The sequence below is a fragment of the Sturnira hondurensis genome, unplaced genomic scaffold, assembly GCF_014824575.4.
Source record: "Sturnira hondurensis isolate 20B ecotype Veracruz unplaced genomic scaffold, ASM1482457v3 Scaffold0018728, whole genome shotgun sequence".
NCBI lineage: Eukaryota > Metazoa > Chordata > Mammalia > Chiroptera > Phyllostomidae > Sturnira > Sturnira hondurensis.
The window spans coordinates 6,614,036-6,633,884 of NW_028091359.1; the positions used below are offsets into that span (position 1 = coordinate 6,614,036).

Consider the following 19,849-nt stretch of genomic DNA (forward strand, 5'->3'; position numbering starts at 1 on the left):
CCCAGGCACGTGTCCTGACTGGGAATTGAACTGGCAACCCTTTGGTTCACAGGCCAGTGCTCAGTCCACTGAGCCACAGCAGCCAGTACACATGAAATATTCTTAAACCTTTATAGAAACCATATAATCATTAATGAAAAACTGACATTTCCTTAGGAATAAGAACATATTACCAACAGTGCTGCCAAAATCTATTTCATCTTCTGATGCCAGCTTACATACTATTCTTTCAACAGATAACTCAAGATCTACTTTAACTATTGAAAAACATTTAGTTTTTTAAAAATCACTTTGGTCTATACATTTCCTTCTAATGATTTTAAATTATTTTATTAAAAAGCTGATCATTGACCTTCAGTTGGAATAATAGAATCCATAACACTTCTTTTCATATTTTACATAATAAAAGTCTTCTTGCTAAAAGACAGGCCATGGATTTTTTTCCAATGAGCTTATTAATAAAAAACTTCCTCCCCTCTACTATTTTTAAACTAACAGCTTATATTACCAAGACACAGAAATTATAATCTTGCTACAATAATTAGTGATATCATATTTCTTTGGTTGCTGCCCTTAAAAGAATCTAATTAAGCTCTATGACAAAGTAAAATAGTTTCATTATTATAGTTTTATTTATAAATAAAGTGGAGGTATCAAGGCAATCCAAGATCAGCTAGTGACATCTGGTTTTGATTCAAATACATGAATCTTGACAAGTAGAGCTTTGAGTATAAGCTTTAGGGGGGGAAAAAACTCAGGTAAATGCACTGAATGCCTGTAGTTCAAATACACAAAATTTGGCATTTAATAGAAACTTAACTTAATTATGCTATATTTCTTTTCTATATTAAAGTGAAACTTAATTAAGGAACACATAAGAGAACATTGAATACACTTTTATAAGGTTAAAATAAACTATTTTTTAAAAGCCTACCCAGAAATATCAATTTTCTATCCTTTACGAAAATGTATGGTATGTCTTTTGTTAGATTTTGTACTTTTTCCCTCAGTCTGTTTTCAAACTCCTAAAACCCATATTGTTGCCCAGATTTTTTGAAAAGGGGAATGTGGAGAGGGACTGAGGGCTGGCTGGGGGTAGGGCACTGGGGTAGGGTTACAGAGAAGTAGGTAGGACTTTATACTAAACATCAAACGGACATGAATGTTAGAAAGAACCAAACTTTTAAATAAACTATTTTAAGAAGGTGAAGATCAAATAATCTAAGAAATCCTAGGTAAAATGGATATTCAAGGGAGTGGAGAGTACTTAGAATACGTTCTTACCTAGGCACTCTTGGGTCATGCCATGTGCTCACACCAGTCTGAGTATGCAAGAAATACACCTGACCCTGTTGTGTTGTCCTCTGTTCTGCAAAATTAAGAAACACTAATAATAAAAACATATTCAAAGTGTCCAAACCAAAGACAGCTATAGACACAAGACTACTAATAAGTAAATTATCCAAATTACCAATATATATTACTACAAAAATCTTGCTTTACAAATCATGTGTTCTGAACTCAGAATACATTTTGTCCTGGAAACAATCTTATCAATAGTGACGAGGGGTCACAGGCCAACTAATCTAAAGCCACACTGCAATGCAAAATAGAAAACAAGTTTGTGACAGTATCAAACATTCAACAAAACAAACGTGAAGAAATGATCTTTTATTTGTCTTAAATGTGAACCCTGAGGGGAACAAAAGAAGGCTCAGAGAAAGAGGCCATACAAGTAGGAAGATTCTGAGGTACTTCCAGAAACTTTCAAAGGGTTTGCTGGACAGTAATGGTTTTTTATTACGCCAATTTTACACCAAAACTTGTGGGGGGTGATTTTCTTGAGAGAGGTGTACTCTCAACACTACATCTGCACAAACAGAAGCAGAAAAGATGGAACGCAGGGGAGACACTCTACAGTCAAAAGCAGGCAAAGATGGAAGAGTAATCAATTTAGAAAGGAGGGCTAAAGCACAGCGTGCATACTGTGGGGAAAAAGAGTCAAAGATGACAGTAAGTCAAAGCCCTAGGGAAGAAAGGAGAAAGCCACGGGAGGAAATATGTGAAAGGGTCCCTTCACTGGTGGCTTTAGGTCTTTATATAGTCATGTTTTTAAGCAACAGACTTTTTCCTTAAACAATACCTAATGAAAAATTCCAACATATAAAATGATAATACTACTGTTAATATTTATTAGTATAAATTTAATTTGTTTATAGCCTACATCTAAGTCAATGAATTTAAACCTTTTAAAATTATAAACATAAAAATGTTTAAAACTGATTATAGATAAGAACTGCAATAATTTTAGCCTTGGTACCCTCTTTACCCTGTTTTGGTTGGATTAAAAAAATGTTTAATCCATATCATACAAATATTATAAAAGTATAACCACCCCCACTCCAAACAGCTTGCCTTATAATCTCAATTAAGGAGAAATGGCAGGAAACACTTTATTCTGAAGTCTGAATATTAATAATAACAGCTAAAGTTTATTGAAGTGCTTTTTATGCCAGACACGATGCCAGGCACTTCACATGAAATTATCATTTATTTCTTTGCAACAAACCTGCATGGTTGGCACTTTTTCCCTATTTTATAGAACACAAAACTGAGACTCAAAGAGGTTAAATAATGTGCCCACTATCACACAACTAATATGATGTGGCAAAGCCAGGGTATAAACCCGAATCTGCCCCTTTCCTAAGCCCAAGCTATGCTGTAAGTTCACCCATGCAGCACAGCACAATTAATGGACAAATTGAGTTTTTTTAAATTAAGAATTAAAATACATTTAAAAATGAAGTTAAAATCATGTATTTGCAGAACAGTTTAAAAAACACCCTACAGTAAAAATAAAAGTTAGATCAGGCAGTTCCCAGTGTTGGTCATTAGGTGTCACCAGCAGCCCAGGACAGTTTATATGGGCAGGCTGTTGAGAGGAGTATGTAACTGGTTAGCATTTTAGCAAGGAAGGAGAGAACGAGTTCATACTACCTACCAGAGTTCACAAGTTGTAATTAATTTAGAAAGTTCTGTATTCACCTAGAAGATCCATATCACCTTCCACATGAAATTATACAATTCAGGAAGTTATATGATTATAATAATTTTATACAAACAGAAATGACTACATCATTTATAATAACCACCCCATTATTCAAATAACCCAAAATGATAGACAATACATATATAATATATAAATACCATCAGAAATATGCTTTTGAAGTTATTTCTAAATATGTATGTCTAGAAAATTACATTTCAGGCCTGACTTCAGATTACCATTATCAATAACAATACCATCTTACCTTTATACGGGGCCTACTTACAAAGAAGTCTCATATTGTTTCATATGCTCCTCATTAATACTTTTGTGATAGAGAGAGGTATCATTCATCTCATTTCATTATAAAAAAGCAAAAAGGCTGAGGTTAAAGGACTAGCCCAAGGTCAAACTGTTGGTCAGGTAGTCTTCTACCACTTGAAAGACTTTTCAAAGTTGGGAGGTTTTACATTTACTTTTATTTTCATGCAGAACTCCTAAACCCAGATTAATAACTTCTTTAAAAGTTGATTTTCCGGCTTTCTTAGCAAGCTGAAATCAGTAAACCACACTTTATTTTCTCTCTGCTAGTTGTCATACCATAGCCTTCTGGTAGGTCTGGAGGAGTGTGTAAATGTGTCCTGCTCATGTAATTTCTATGTCGTTGTGACCTGACTCTCCTCTCTGCCAGTCTGGGATCTGACGACTGTCCACATGTTGCACCATTTGTTCCACCAATTGGAGTGTTCTCATCAACAAAGCAGCTAAGAGGTCTGCCAGGACTAGAATATTCAGATGCCGGTCTATGGAAAGTAACAGGGGAAAAAAGTTACTCAATTCAGTAGAGCTCTCTAGACAATGCATGTATTGCAGTAACAATTACTTATAAGAAAATGGAATGATTAATACAAATATAATGGTTTCAAAAACTCTGAATAAAAGCCTGAAGTCTCCAAGCACAATGAAACTCAAGTGATAAGCAGAAAGTCAATTATGTCTTTCAATCACTTTGTGTCGATTTTAATTACATTTTACACAAAATCCACATTGATTTTTAGATGTGAGTCCTAGCTCACAAAGCCCTACCTCACTTAGCTATAGCCCCCCTCTCCTACCTGATTCCCACCACTCTCCCACACCGCTTCTCTCTGTCCCTTGAACTTGCAAAGGTCATCTACTTTAGTGCTAGACAGTAGCTCTTCCTTCCACCCAAAATGCTTTTTTCTCCCATTCTTCTAGGCCAAGCCCCATTTGTTTTTTGGTTTTGGTTTTGGGTTTTTTTGGTCATTCAAATCACAGCTTTACCTTAAATGTGGCCTTAAGAGACATTTGAATCTAAAGGAGTCACCCAAGCATTTGATAGCGCATCACCCTAACTCCTCAGCATAGCAGTTATTTCCGGTATTTTTATTATTTGCATCCTTGTCTTTGTCTACCAGCAGTAGAATATTTACTGAGAGACAAGAGTGCCTAGTTCGTTTCCCACTACACATATCCCCCACACCCAGAATAGTGTTTGGCACATATAAATGAATATAAGAGTAGCTCAATAAATATTAAGAGGATAATCAAGAGTTAATTTTCAAAATAACATTTACAATGCAATCAGCTTTACACATATGGAAATTAAAGTCTATTTTATCAGTTAAATGAGTTAGGAGGAAATGGATTTCACTAAGACACTGACACATTCATTTACACTCGTACAATAAAAATGGGCTATCTGGCTTCAATAAAAACCTTGGCAGTTTAATAATAGAAATTCAACTCTCAAAAAAGCATTTTTTAAAATGGCAACATGAGCTAAGCTTTTACCCAAGAATCACATCAGAGAAAACTTTGTGATTCACTGAGTTAAGCAATTACTTCTTAGTAAATAAAAGTATGTATAGCTAATGAGAAGCATTTGATATTCTATGTCTAGTGCCAGCCAGTCCTGCTCAGGAAGAAAAGTGGGGGTGGGGGCAAAACAAACACTAAGTACAGGTAGCAAATAAACTCATGTTTCTTTTTATTGAACTTTATTTGTTTGTCTTTTTAGTCTTCATCTGAGGGCATTTTTTCATTGCTTTTAGAGAGAGAGGGGAAGGGGGAGAGAAGAATACCGATGTGGGACAGAAACATTGATTGGTTGTTTCCCATTCATGCCCTGACTGGGGATAGTGTAACCTAAGCATGTGCCTTGACCAGGAATCAAACTCTCAACATTTCAGTTACAGGATGTCACTCCAACCAACTGAGTCATACTGGTCAGGGCAAACTTTATTCTACTTAAAAGAAAATAAAAATGATAAAAAATTTATCCACTTATCCTATTCATTTTTAGCCACTTATAAAGCACTGCCTTGGAGTTTCCAAAAATATCTTGCATTCCTATGTCTTTATACATAAAGTTCCATGAAGGTCTTTCCACCTTGTTCAACGCTACCTACCGCCCAAATGCTGAGCACAGTGCTACCCTGAACATTTTTCATCACCTTCCCCTTACCTAGCTAAATTCTGACATTTTTCAGGATGTAATGCAGAAATTCCACTCCTTCAGAGTTTTCCTTTGCAAGTTCCACTACCCCCTGTCTCTCCACTCTAAGTCAGGTGCCCCTCCATATGGTTTCCGTGCATTTGGTTCTTATCTTGATCACAGACCTTACTTGAAGCAATAAATGTAATCATCCCCCTACAGGACTGAATAAGTGTACATTCTGTATATATATTTTGTTATAACCAATCAATAATGGACTCAAAAAATTCAAAAATTAAGAGAGTCCCAGAAATAGGATAACTTCTCAATTTATTCATTTAACTCATTTAATAAATATTTTCTCAGTACCATTACAGGCCCAGCAGCTATAACAACAGGACAGCCTGCTAAATAATTTTTACTGAAAATTACTTTTTAAAAATAATGGCACTTAATATAAGATCTACTGATCTAGAGCAGTATAAACCAAGACAGAAAATCTAGTAAAGGTGGTAGTTAAACCGAAAGGGATGACTTCAGGAGCATGAACAGCATAGGCCATGGACAGATATTTGTATGTTCTTACCGTGTTGGGCGCTCCCATTGTGTAGTTCTTGTTATGTGGTTTAGATACTGGATTCTTCCAGAGGCAGTTCTCCTTTCTTCCCAGCTTAAATAAAAATGATAAGAGATTAGATATTAATTAGTAGGTATGTGGATACTAAATATTTTAGTGTAATAACCAAGCCAAGAAGAGCGTTGTGAGTATGAATCAAGAATGACAAACTGAAAGCAATACAAAGAATGCTGAAAGAATTTTTTCAACTTTTTTTTTTAATGTACAATATATCTTCTGGAATTCTGAAGCTTCTAAAATATTTACACTGAGGTGTGAGTAGTATTTTCCATCAACCAAACTCTGAGAAGTTTTCAATAATGTCAATAATACTCAATTAAATTACGCTAACTTCTGCAGAATCAAGGGGGTGAGGGAAGGCCATACTAAAAATAAAAATCACATAATTTTTAAAAAATTCAATTTACCTAGGAAAGTATATAAAAACTTTTTTTAGTTTTTATTTATTTATCTTTAAAAGGGAAGGGAGGAGAGAGGGAGAGAAATATCAATGTATGGTTGCTTCTCGTGCATCCCCTGCTGGGGACTGGACTGCAACCCAGGCATGTGCCCTGACGGGGAATCGAACTGCGATCTTTTGGTTCACAGGCCCATGCTCAATCCACTGAGCTACACCAGCCAGGGCTATAAAAACTTTTTAAAGCATTTAGCCTACTTAACTTTTTAAACAGCAACAATGCTACTTTTCCCTCAATTTCTTATTAATTCACATAACAACAAAAGTCTAATGACTGTAGAAATGTGCTAATGTTAATATTTCCACTAAAAGCACTGGCAAATGTTTGGGGGGGCCTTAAAAATATAAAAATAAAGAGATGTTAAGAGGTTCTTTCTTTCCCCCTGTGATTACAATTATAGTATAATAATGTAAAGAAAGTTTAGACTGAGCCCTGGCTGGTGTAGCTCAGTGGATTGAGCGCGGGCCTGCGAACCAGACGATCGCGGTTCGATTCCCAGTCAGGGCACATGCTTGGTTGCAGGCCAGTTTCTGGCAGGGGCCAGTTCCCTGCAGGGGATGCACGAGAAGCAACCATACATTGATGTTTCTTTCCTCTCTCCTTCCCTTCCCCTCTAAAAAGATACATAAATAAAATATTTTAAAAAAAAAAAAGAAAGTTTAGACTGCTTGAGACTTACATTGTTGTAATCTCCCAGTATTGATTAGTTGGTTCACCTTAAATTCCCCCTTCAAAAGTACCATACTCTACCTCACATCCATGAAAGTTAACATATATATCAAGATGCTACAGTGATCTATAAACAAACTTAAATTATAGTGATTTTTTTGTTTGTTTTGTTTTAAAGATTTTATTTATTTATTTATCTTTAGAGGGGAAGGAGAGAGGGAGAGAAACATCAATGTATGGTTGCCTTTCGTGCATCCCCTGCTGGGAGTTGGCCTGCAGGGAACTGGCCTGCAACCCAGGCATGTGCCCTGACTGGGAATCGAACCGCGATCCTCTGGTTCGCCGGCCCGCGCTCAATCCACTGAGCTACACCAGCCAGGGCCTTAAATTATAGTGATTTTTAACAGTTCTAACAAAATGAACAAATACCACAGGCTGGATATAAAATTTCATGTCAAAAATAAACTCAAAACTCAACCAATTACATACTTTAGATGGATAAAATTTACAGTAATATGTAATACCTCATTGAAGTTAATTAAAAATACTTTGAAACTAAAAAATAAAATAAAATTCTGACTAGTGTCAGAACTAATATTAACAAAGATAGAGAAAGTGACAAAGAGCTTTGGAATTAAAGCTTAAATTTACATTCCAGCTCTGCCATTTATCATGTGGCCTTTGGCAAGTTATTTAACGCCTTCAGTTCTAGTTTTTTAATTTGTGAGATGAGTGAGGGTAACAATGATAGTAGCAGTAGTAATAAGAGTAGCTAATTATTAAGCACTTACTATATGCAAAACATTGGGCTAAGTGCTTCAAACAAGTGATTTCATTTAATCTTCACAATAATTTACGGCATATGTACTATTATCATCTTCTTTTATAAATATAAACCAAAGTTTACAGAGGTTAAATAAATTGATCATATTCATAAAGCTAGTAATAAGCAAAAGACTAAGAATTGGATACCAGATGACCTAATTCCAAAATCACATGCAATGAGAATTAAATGAAATAAATGTATTAAAGTGCTTATAACAATATCTGACACATGTATGCTCAATAAATGTTACTACATTATAATTAATATTATACAGATTCTCTATCCTATCTTTCTAATAGAGAAATGTCTCAGATTCAGCATGTCTCAGATTCAGCATTCACTTGCCTTGTTTTGAATAATTTAATCAAACAAAAGTTTTTTCTTTTGGAAGTATAATATTTACAGGAGAGTTCTATTTGTCAAGAAATTTGGTTTGTCTCCTAGTCAAAACTCTTAACCAAATTTAACAACTAATGAATGGCTTATTTTATAAATTAATGACAAAAACACTAATTTTCCAAGTGGAAGGAAAACCTAGATTCTGGAATCAGCAAATTTTTAAACTATACAAAAACACCAACTTATTTCTCATTATTACAAGGATATTATCTGCATATTTCTCTAATGACTGTAGCTTACCCATCTGGTAAATCATTATCAAACAAACGACTGCAGTCCACAACTTGTCCTCCTGTGCCTATCCGGTCTCTGGACTGAAGACTTACTATTAAACAACAAAAACATTACTAGGAGCCATAGAACAATAAAGAATTATAAATAAATAAATAAATAAATAAATAAATAAATAAATATACACATGTTTTAAAAAGTCATCTGGCTTAGCTTATTTTAATACTTCTGAATAAACTCTTTAATTTCTACTAACTTCTGTAATTTCTTTTCCCATGGGATTTTTTCCTTTAGGAATGACACTAGAATTTTAAGGTTTCCTACCTTAAAAGGTTCACAGAGAAGAGTCTAGTTACCTTTTTCCATCATACTGGGCAATGCAAGGCATAAAGCACTTAAGAGGCAGAATACATAAAAGGTATATACATGTACAAAGGAATGTGAAAAGATCACATTAATCTCAGTTTAATTCTTAACCCATCTTTTAAAAAAAATACACTAGATCCTGGCAACAGGGCAAGACCTGAATACCATGAGTTAAACCATCGTTCATTATTCATCCATAATGATATCCATCATTATTCAGTGTAGTATAAAACTACTATTAAAAACCTGGCAGCAAGAGACATGAACTCTAAATCAGGCTATCCCATCTGGTTTAGCACTGTGACTTTGAACAAAACACCTAACTTTCTTGAGGTTGAGATAATCCCAATCTAAATAATGAGGAAGTTTGGTTAAATAAGATGCCTGAAGTCCTCACTGCTCTATTACTCTTTTATTCTATTTTTGGCAACTCTCCCAAAAGTTAGAAGAGGTACCAAAAAACTGACTACAGCCCAACTTAAAAAATACTACATAAAGGCATGATGTCCTAAAACCCTTCATTCTAGGAAGTGTCTCAAAATTCTGAAATTTTCCTGCTCTGTAAAAATTTTGAAAAATCAGAAAGTTTAACACATCGTTCTGTTTACAGGAGACAACACTATAACACACCTGCTCAGTGAAAGTAAAGAAAACATAAGTATTCAAAGTGTACTAGAAAACTAAATTAATTAGTTTTTATGAGAAAGGCTAAGTGAAATGTTTACTGCAATACAATCACAGCAGAAACAATTTATTTTCTTCTAGCTTTGTTTAGAAAAATACTAAGGTTCAAAGCTAAAGGATTTCATGAGCCTCAGTGTACAACTCCAGAATGCTGTATTACAAAAGGCTAAGCAATTTTTAGATGGGATTCTGCTTTTAGACAGCCTTATTCCAGCGATATGTGAAATGAGTCATAGAAATCTACATTTAATACTAAACATCAGAAACAACTTAAATGCCCAACAATAAGGGACTGGTTAAATTAATTATTTGCCCATGACAGACTACCATACAAAATTTTAAGTGCTATAGAAATGTATCCATGGACAAAAAAAAAAGTTTAATAGATTGAAACAGGTTATGGACAAGTCTGCATGGTAAGCTCTCATTTTCAAAAAACTAAGAGGAAAGGTGCACATGAAGGTTACAACAATAGCACATTATGGTTGCACCTTAGGTTGTCTGTCTATATTTTTATTGTATTTTATCTAAAAAATTTTTTAAATACCTCACAAGAGTTGGAAAGAATTGACTAACAATTGTAAATGGAAGGAAAAGGGTTTGAAGCCTTTGAATCAATCATCTCAATGAGAGATTTTTTATTTTTCTTTTTTTGTTGGTGAATTTATTGGGGTGACCCTGGTTAACAAAATTACATAGAGATTTCAGGTGCATAATTCCACAACACGTCACCTGGGACCTTTTTCTAAGGTAACAATTCAAAAAAAAAACCAATAAAGCCAAGTGTACAAAAATGTTTTGTAAGTTTTAATGTTATAATAACAAAAACTGACAGTCCAGTGATTAACTTCTGATCTATTAATATAATTCATCCTCTAAAAATCACTGATTATAAACATGAATAATGGTTACAGTAAGTGAAAGCAAAATAAAAAATTTTAATTCACTGTAGTTAAAATCATAAAAAGTATATTGGAAGGGAATATACATTTTTTATAGTTAGTGTTCTAGTGTATGTTTCTCCATTTCCCAAAAAAGCTATTACAAAACTAGAACTCATTCTGTTCTTAAATGATAGAACTGTAGGATCTTAAAGCATGTTTGAGTCCAGACTAACTCTATCATGAATACAAATTTACACAAGAGATTTAAATTTTAAAAAATACACAGTATACACACATTTTAAAATAAAACATTCTTTTTTATACAGTATACTCCAATAGGTATATGTCTAACCACTAATAAAGAAAAGTCTGCTATTTTTATAAATGTGAATTTATACCTATTAAAACTATTTTGTTATTATTAGACATTAGTTGGTAAACATTGCATAACAGACCAAATTGAATAAAGTAGGAAGTCTTGTAAGCCAGGGTTTATTTTAAGTTTCTTACTCCCTTCTCAACCTAAGAATGACAGGAATTATCAATAACACTGCAAGATAATCACTTCCCTGAGATAATTGCAATAGGGCTTTTGTTATGCTGCTATTCTGGCAATTCCCTAACTATAAACCCAATTCATTGCCTTATAAAATGAGGTCCTTCAAGTACCTGTGGGAACTGAAACCTGTTTGGTGGGATCATAATACAATCATCCCATTCTAAATTCTGCTCTACATTGAAGTGGTATAATTCCAATTGCTTTTTTCTTCTTTACCAGCCCACCTCTGCTATGTATCTTGATCAAATCTTAACCCATCAATTCCTAAGATAAGTCTCAGGAAATTTTACAGAATGCCCCTCCTCTGGGTTAATTCAAGATAGTCCATTAGCCCACTAAGTGCTTTGACTAAGATAACAATTTCTCCCTTTTTCCAATTAGTGCTCATTCTTTTTTTCCCACCATTCCTCATTCTGTTTTCTTTTCAATTAGCACAATTATTTTAAAACTGTAAGGCATTAGAAAAAGCATTCGATATTTACTCAAAAACCATTTGAGAATTATATTCAGAAAACTTTAATATTATCTATAAAGTCTCAGTCCTCCACTTCATTTGTATAGCGTTATTTTGCTGTATAAAATGTGTACTTTTTGCCCAAAATTTATTTATTTTTATTTTTAATATATTTTATTGATTATGCTATTACAGTTGTCCCATTCCCCCTCCTTTATTCCCCTCCACTCTGTACACCCCCTCCCACCCACATTCCCCACCTTTAGTTCATGTCCATGGGTCATACATGTAAATTCTTTGGCTTATACATTTCCTATTCTATTCTTAACCTCCCCATCTATTTTCTACCTACCATTTATGCTACTTATTCTCTGTACCTTTTCCCCCTCTATCCCCCTCCTACTCCCCTGCTGATAACCCTCCATGTGATCTCCATTTCTGTGATTCTGTTTCTGTTCTAGCTGTTTGCTTAGTTTGTTTTTGTTTTAGGTTCGGTTGTTAATAACTGTGAGTTTACTGTCATTTTACTGCTCAAATTTTAATCTTTCTCTTAGATAAATCCCTTTAACAGTTCATATAATAAGGGCTTGGTGATGATGAATTCCTTGAACTTGACCTTATCTGAGAAGCACTTTATCTGTCCTTCCATTCTAAATGAAAACTTTGCTGGATAAAGCAATCTTGGATGTAGGCCCTTGCATTTCATGATTTGGGATACTTCTTTCCAGCCCCTTCTTGCCCACAAGGTCTCTTTTGAGAAATCAGCTGACAGTCTGATGGGAACTCCTTTGTAGGTGACTGTATCATTATCTCTTACTGCTTCTAGGATTCTCTCCTTCATTTTTATCGTGGGTAATGTAATTATGATGTGCCTTAATGTGTTCCTCCTTGCGTCCAACTTCTTTGGGACTCTCTGAGCTTCCTGGACTTCCTGGAAGCTATTTCCTTTGCCAGACTGGGGAAGTTCTCCTTTATTATTTGTTCAAATAAGTTTTCAACAATTTCTTGCTCTTCCTCTTCGTTTTCTGGTACCCATATGATTCAGATGTTGGCACATTTAAAGATGTCCTGAAGGTTCCTAAGCCTCTCCTCATTTTTTTGAATTCTTGCTTCTTCATTCTATTCTGGTAGAATGTTTCTTTCTTCCTTCTGGTCCACACTGTTGATTTGAGTCCCAATTTCCTTCCCATCACTGTTTGTTCCCTGTACATTTTCCTTTATTTCACTTAGCATAGCCTTCATTTTTTCATCTAATTTGCAACCACAGTCAACCAACTCCATGAGCATCCTGATAACCAGTGTTTTGAATTATGCATCTCATAGCTTGGCTATCTGTTGCTTAGTTCTATTTTTTCTGGAGCTTTGATCTGTTCTTTCATTTGGGCCATTTTTTGTCTTGGCACACCTGTTAAGCAGTAAAGGGCAGGGCCTTAGGTGTTCATAGGGCAGGGCAATCCACGTCGCTTGGCTGTGATGCTATATGTGGGATAGGGGTTTGAGAGGGAACAATGGCACTTGCTCCGCTCTCTGCCAGATTTCAGTCACTTCCCCCGCTACCCACAAGCAAACTGGACCCTTCTGGTGCTGATTCCCAGGCGGGTGGGTTTGTGTATGTTCCAGGACCCAGTGGGTCTTGCCAAGGAACTCTCATGTGAGGCTGGGAATTTCTCCCGCTGCCTCCTCAACCCCCACAGGTGTTTTTAATCAGAGGTCTGAGGCTTTATTTCCCTGCGCTGGAGCCCTGGGTTGTGGGGTCTCTCTCCCCAGTTGTTCCTCCCAGTGTATCTGCTGGAAAATGTGGGACCACCAGCTCCACCAGCTGCCACCTCACTGGGTCAGCCAGCCACAGCTTTGCCACAAGTCCTTTCCACTCAGCTGTCAGTCTCCACCCCTCCTACCAGTCTGGATGAATGTTTCTTCTTCAACTCCTTGGTTGTCAGACTTCTATGCAATTCGATTTTCTCGCAGTTCTGGTTATTTTTTGTTTTTAAATTGTTGTTGTACTTCTTTTGGTTGTACGAGGAGGCACTGTGTGTCTACCTACACCTTCACCTTGGCCAGAAGTCCCTTTTGCCCAAATTTTTGTGAAAAAAATAAGGATGTGCACTATACATGGGTATAATGATTACATACCGTGAGTATAATAATCTCGTGCATAATGCAAAGAAACTGTGGGGGCACATTATACATGGCAAAATACGGTACTTTAAATTAATTCTTTTCTAAAGGATCAATAATTCTTCACAACATCAGAAGCCTTCATTTTCCAATTTTATAGTTTGTTCAATTTTTTAAAAATTAAGTTAGCCTCAATCCCATATCCATGGTTTGAAACATTTCATATGACTCATTTAATTCATGCCAACACAATAAAATGACAGTTGTACCTTGATTTAAAAGGTATTTAGAGTTTAGGTCAGCTTGAATGAAACCAAAATTCATGTAACTTCAAGTTCCACACTTACCTACTATCTGTCCTCTAACTGTGTCATTGTCATTTGGCCCAAGTTTGCAGAGATCCAACCTCTGATCTATTTTAAATCAATAACAATAACAAAAGCAATTTTTTAAAAAGCTGGTATCAGAGACTAACATCTATTAACAGTAAATTTCCACAATCCATTGAAAATCAAGCCTATCATTTAAAGAATGAATCGTGTTTTAATGATGAAACAAATGTTTTGAGTCAGTTCTGCTACTAACTCATTTAGGGGCAACTCATTCTCTCATGCCTCATCTACAAAACAGATATAATACTGGCCTGGCCAGTTACAGCAGGGAACAATGTCACCCTCAGCATGTTGGTTTTACTTTGATTGCAGCACTTACACCTCAATTCTTTTACAGCTATATGCCATCGATCTACTTAAATAAATTATGAATTAATAAAAGGAGACCGTATCACAGTCTTTATAAAAATTCTTCACCACAACAATATCAGATGCTCAATAAATGTTTGATAAATTAACTATTACTGCACATCAAAAGGTCAAATAAATTAATGCAATCAAACATCCACAGCAGCAGAAAGAAATATCCATATCCCCCAACTACAGCACCTGGCCAAAAATACAGACATGTTTCCCTTTGCAAAGTAAACGGACACTACTACTCAGCTATACAGTGGACTTGGACAGGTAGTTCCTCCTCTGTTCAGTCCTTTCAACGTGTCTTGCTCCCTTTGCCAGGAGGCCTTTGCTCTTGCTTCCAAGAGGTTAGAATCTAAGCCTTTCTCAGCTTCACATTACCAGGATTTTGAACAGTACTTAAAGGTTCAATACATGTTGGCCAAACTAAGCCACAGATAAGGTTACACACATGACCTATAAGTTTTTAGTCTTCCTGCTGGGGTGGGTAAGAAAAACAGTTTGTTTTCATATGCTAGACCTTTTCCAATCCCAATGTCTTCTATCTCCTGTTGGTTACCCTGTCGATCCAAAAACATAAATTCTTAGTTCCCTTAAAATTCCCCTAGGAAACTCTATCTCAGTTTTCCCCCTTTTTCTTTTTAGCAGGTCAATATTATATATCTGGGCTATAGTACAGTAATACTACATTAACAGGGATCATCTCAATGGATCTAACATTCAAAGCTAAATTTACTTTCTTCTTTATTTATTAATTTCATTAACTGGATTATATGTGAATTTTTGCTTAGTAATACATCTAGGCTAAAATCCCATGACAATAGCTAACAATATTTTTTATATTATGTTGAAAAAAGAATTCTGTAGAAATAGAAAATTCTATTCAAAAAGCTATTTCCATTTCTGTCCCAATGGAAACACACCCAGAAAGATGCTATGTCCCCTGATTACATGAATTATACATATGCTACGTCAACTTGTCAATCCAATATGGAAATCACTTCTAATGTCTTGATCTTGGTCTAATTTTCATCAATGCCCAGCTTGGTAAAACATAAGCTACAGAAAAATAAGTTAATACAACTGTCTTATACTCAAAATAATGTTTGCCTTTCTGTAACTTTAAATTTTCCCAGTTTTATATATTTTTATTTACTACTAATTACCTATTAAGTGCCACCTTAAACACTCTTATCACCTAAATAAAATTCACTTTATCCACCAAAACCAGAGAAGGACACTAAGAAATTTTTTAAAAATAATAATAAAGGCATATGTACTTTGATACCTTTCTTTTTATTCTTCTGGAAATGAATCATTTCTTAACCCTTACATATTCACTAGTAACTAAGCATCATCTCCAATTTAGTTCTAGGATTCACATATTTAAAATGTTTCATTGTTTTAAGTCTAAAACATAAATTTAGACCAGGAATTTTTAACCAGTGTTTCAAACATACACATAAGTTTTTAGACAACTGCCTCATCCCCAAAACATGTATATATGTAAAATTTAAAAAGTATTAGTATCTACTCACAACCAGTGTCTTTAAGGCGGTTAATGGCATTGGAAAGAAGACGCACACAACCAAGAAATCCAGCACCCTGTTTTTTATGAATCTTCTTGTGATTCCACACACTGATCGTAACTGAATCAGACTTTCCAATGTACCTAAAAAACCCAAAATTACTTCATGGGTAACTTGACAATTACCAGTAGTAGTTAGTGTAACATTTTTCTTTTGTTTTTGTAGTTGAGTCACAAACGTTTCAGAGTATGGATAGGTAATGCAAAACATGTTTTGAGTTCAATCAACCCACAAGATCAAATTTAAACTTTTTAAATAATCTTAAAATTAAAATGTAAAAAGAATTTTTAATATATCCTTTATCCCACCTGCCATTCTAAGGCTGAGTAACAAGTTTTGTTAGTGAAAAAACAATTTTACTTGCTGGTGTCAAATAACACTACGGAGTTTATAGTTATTTCTTTCCAAGAACAAAAACTTCTTAAGAACTTTTATTACAGGCACATTTTAAATACATTTCTATAATATGACCTACTACTACTACTACTACTACTACTACTACTCAGAGAGTACTCAGTTCATTTTCAAGGGGCAATGTCAAGGCTGACAGACCAAAAATCTGACATACCTGTTATGTTTTAAAATGCTGTAGAACAAAAGCTGACTGTAACGCTTTTCCCCTGCTTCTTTCCTGTATGCAGGCCTTGAGCGAGCAGGACTCTTGCAGATCTCACTTCACTGCCTGCAGACAAGCAGAGCAGGGAAAAGCGTTACTATACTTGTCTGTGCATATACCTGCAAGTATGTAAAAGCTCTACCACAGCCAATTGTTAACATGGTGTCATCCCATGCAAAAATATAGTAACATAATTCTCTCAGTAGAACCTTAATTAGATTTCAATGACTCTAAGAGGTCAAATTTTTGGTCCAGCAACCTTGACCTTAATGTGTCATTCAACAAAGCAGTAAATTCAGGAAAACTGACTTAATACATTAAAAAGCCTAAACCTTTACATGAAGAACATGAAAGCCACATTTGTGCCCCTGGATCCAGCTGTGTTAAAGCAAGCCCACCACCATGGACTTTTAATTATACAAGCTACTATATTACCTTTTATTAAATAAATTATGCCAATTTAAATCTCATTTCTGTTGCTTGCAAATGAAAAATATGACTAAAATATCAATCAATATGTATGTACCAATTTTCAAATAGACCGAACATGGGAAATAACCACATGACATGTCAAAATTCTAGAACCAGAATCACGTATTATTAAATAGCTAGATACCCCAAACCAAATTTTTTTTTTTTGAAGGGTTTTATTTATTTATCTTTAGAGGGGAAAGTTCCCCTGCTGGGAACTGACCTGCGACCCAGGCGTGTGCCCTGACTGGGAATCAAACCGCAGTTGTTTGGTTTGTAGGCCGGCACTCAATCCACTGAGCTACACCAACCAGGGCCCAAATATTTTTTTTTAAATCAGTTTCCCAGCTGGGAAGCTTGACTTATAGATAAGCTAAAATATTGGTTCCCTCAGGTCTTAGAGCAGCCTGCCACTGCTTAAGTCCTGTTGGGAGGCTATGTGTCAAGGCCCATAGAGACCTTGAAACCATACGCTGCAAACAAAAACTTCTGTCAGCCTTTATTCGTAATTGACTGTCTGACAGTGTCTCACCTCCCTGCCAAATGGACTTTACATATAAAATACACTTCTATTGTATTAAGCCAATGAAAATTTGGTGTTGCCTATTGTATCAATTAGCCTGCTCTAACCAATACAGGGGACAAATCATAAAGGGCCTCTTTCTCAGCAATGGTACGGTCTCTGGCTCTCACTCCAAGTAACAAAGGAAGTCAATGGGGATTTGGAGCAGAGGAGTAACAAGATTTTAAATATGTTTTAACCAGATCACTGTAGCTGCTGTGTTGAGAAAGACTGCAGTAGCAAGGTTAGGAAAGAAAGGAGCCTAAGGCAGGGGTCAGCAAGCCACAGCCTGTGAGCCAAGATACAGTATGATTTCATTTTTGGGGGGGATCAAAAAATCTTTTCGGTTTTAAGGCAGTATTAAAAAATATTTAGGCCCTGGCTGGTGTAGCTCAGTGGATTGAGCACAGGCCTGTGAAGCAAAAGGTCACCAGTTTGATACCCAGTCAGGGCACATGCCTGGGTTGCAGGTCAGGTCCCTGGTAGGGGACATATGAGAGGCAACCACACACTGATATTTCTCTCCCACTCTTTCTCCTTCCTGTCCTATCTCTCTAAAAATAAATAAATAAAATATTTTGAAAAAGATTTAGGCCCTGGCTGGTGTGGCTCAGTGGGCTGAGCACCAGCCAGTGAGCCAAAAGGTCACTCGTTTGATTCCCTGTCAGGGCACATGCCTGGGTTGCAGGCCAGGTCTCCAGTTGAGGGTGTGTGAAAGGAAGCCTATCAATGTTTCTCTTGCACATCACTGTTTCTCTCCCTATCTCCCTCCCTTCCCCTCTCTAAAAAATAAAAAAATCTTTTAAATAAAAAATAAAACTTTAGAATATCTGTATCACTCCATCTACATTACTTTTTAATTTTTTAAAATATACTTTATTAATTATGCTATTATAGTTGTCCCATTTCTCCCCCTTCATCTCCCCCGCACACCCTCTCCCACTTACCTTCCCCACCTTTAGCTCAGTTATTGATAAGTTCTTTATCAATACGTGTCTTAAGTTCTTTAGCTTTTACATTTCTCATACTATTCTTGCCCTCCCCCTATTTTCTACCTACCTTCTATTCTACTTATTCTCTGTACCTTTTCCCCCTCTCTCCTCCTCCCATGCTATCCCTCCATGTGATCTCCATTTCTGTAGTTCTGTTCCTGTTCTAGTTGTTCCCTTAGTTTTTGTTTCAGATGTGGTTAATAATTGTGAATTTGCTGTCCTTTCACTGTTCATATTTTTATCTTCTTTTTCTTAGATAAGTCCCTTTAACAGTTCATATAATAAGGGCTTGGTGCTGATGAATTCCTTGAACCTGACCTTGTCTGAGAAGCACTTTATCTGCCTTTCCATTCTAAATGAAAGCTCTGCTGGAACAATCTTGGATGTAGAGCAATCTTGGATATAGGCCCTTGCATTTCATGACTTGGAACACTTCTCTCCAGCCCCTTCTTGCCCGCAAGGTCTCTTTTGAGAAATCTGCTGACAGTCTGATGGGAAGTCCGTTGTAGGTGACTGTATCGTTACCTCTTGCTGCTTCTAGGATTTTCTCCTTCATTTTTATCTTGGATAATGTAATTATGACGTGCCTTGGTGTGTTCTTCCTTGGATTCAGTTTCTTTGGGACTCTCTGAGCTTCCTGGACTTTCTGGAAGTCTATTTTCTTTGTCAGACTGGAGAAGTTCTCCTTTATTATTTGTTCAAGTAACTTTTCCACCTGTTGCTCTTCCTCTTCCCCTTCTGGTACCCCTATGATTCAGATGTTGGAATGTTTAAAGATGTCCTGAAGATTCCTAAGCTTCTCCTCATTTTTTTGAATCCTTGTTTCTTCATACTGTTCTGATTGGCTGTTTCTTTCTTCCTTCTGGTCCACTCCATTGAATTTGAGTCCCAGTTTTCTTCCCATCACTATTGGTACCCTGTGCGTTTTCTTTTATTTCACTTAGCATAGCCTTCATTTTTTTCATCTAATTTGTGACCAAATTCAACCAGGATCTGTGAGCATCCTGATAACCAATGCTTTGAACTATGCACCTGATAGATTGGCTATCTCTTCGTCACTTAGTTATATTTGCTCTGGGGC

At 35.8% G+C, this 19,849-nt stretch overlaps 1 protein-coding gene across 2 annotated transcripts in view; it reads right to left on the reverse strand.

The window, feature by feature from the left end:
* SMURF2 (SMAD specific E3 ubiquitin protein ligase 2) overlaps positions 1–19,849 on the reverse strand; it is a 112,447-nt gene that overhangs the window by 23,746 nt on the left and 68,852 nt on the right. The window contains exons 1-7 of one of the 2 annotated variants that reach the window (XM_037069716.1): positions 16,696–16,797; positions 16,077–16,210; positions 14,137–14,202; positions 8,734–8,818; positions 6,091–6,174; positions 3,647–3,849; positions 1,285–1,369 (exon numbers count right to left, since the gene is read on the reverse strand). In XM_037069716.1, coding sequence (XP_036925611.1) covers positions 1,285–1,369; positions 3,647–3,695 — 134 coding nt within the window. In that variant the 5' untranslated portion in view covers positions 3,696–3,849; positions 6,091–6,174; positions 8,734–8,818; ... (1 more) ...; positions 16,077–16,210; positions 16,696–16,797. Of the gene's footprint in view, positions 1–1,284; positions 1,370–3,646; positions 3,850–6,090; positions 6,175–8,733; positions 8,819–14,136; positions 14,203–16,076; positions 16,211–16,695; positions 16,798–19,849 lie in introns of those variants that run through there. The other variant, XM_037069715.1, reaches the window with a different exon arrangement.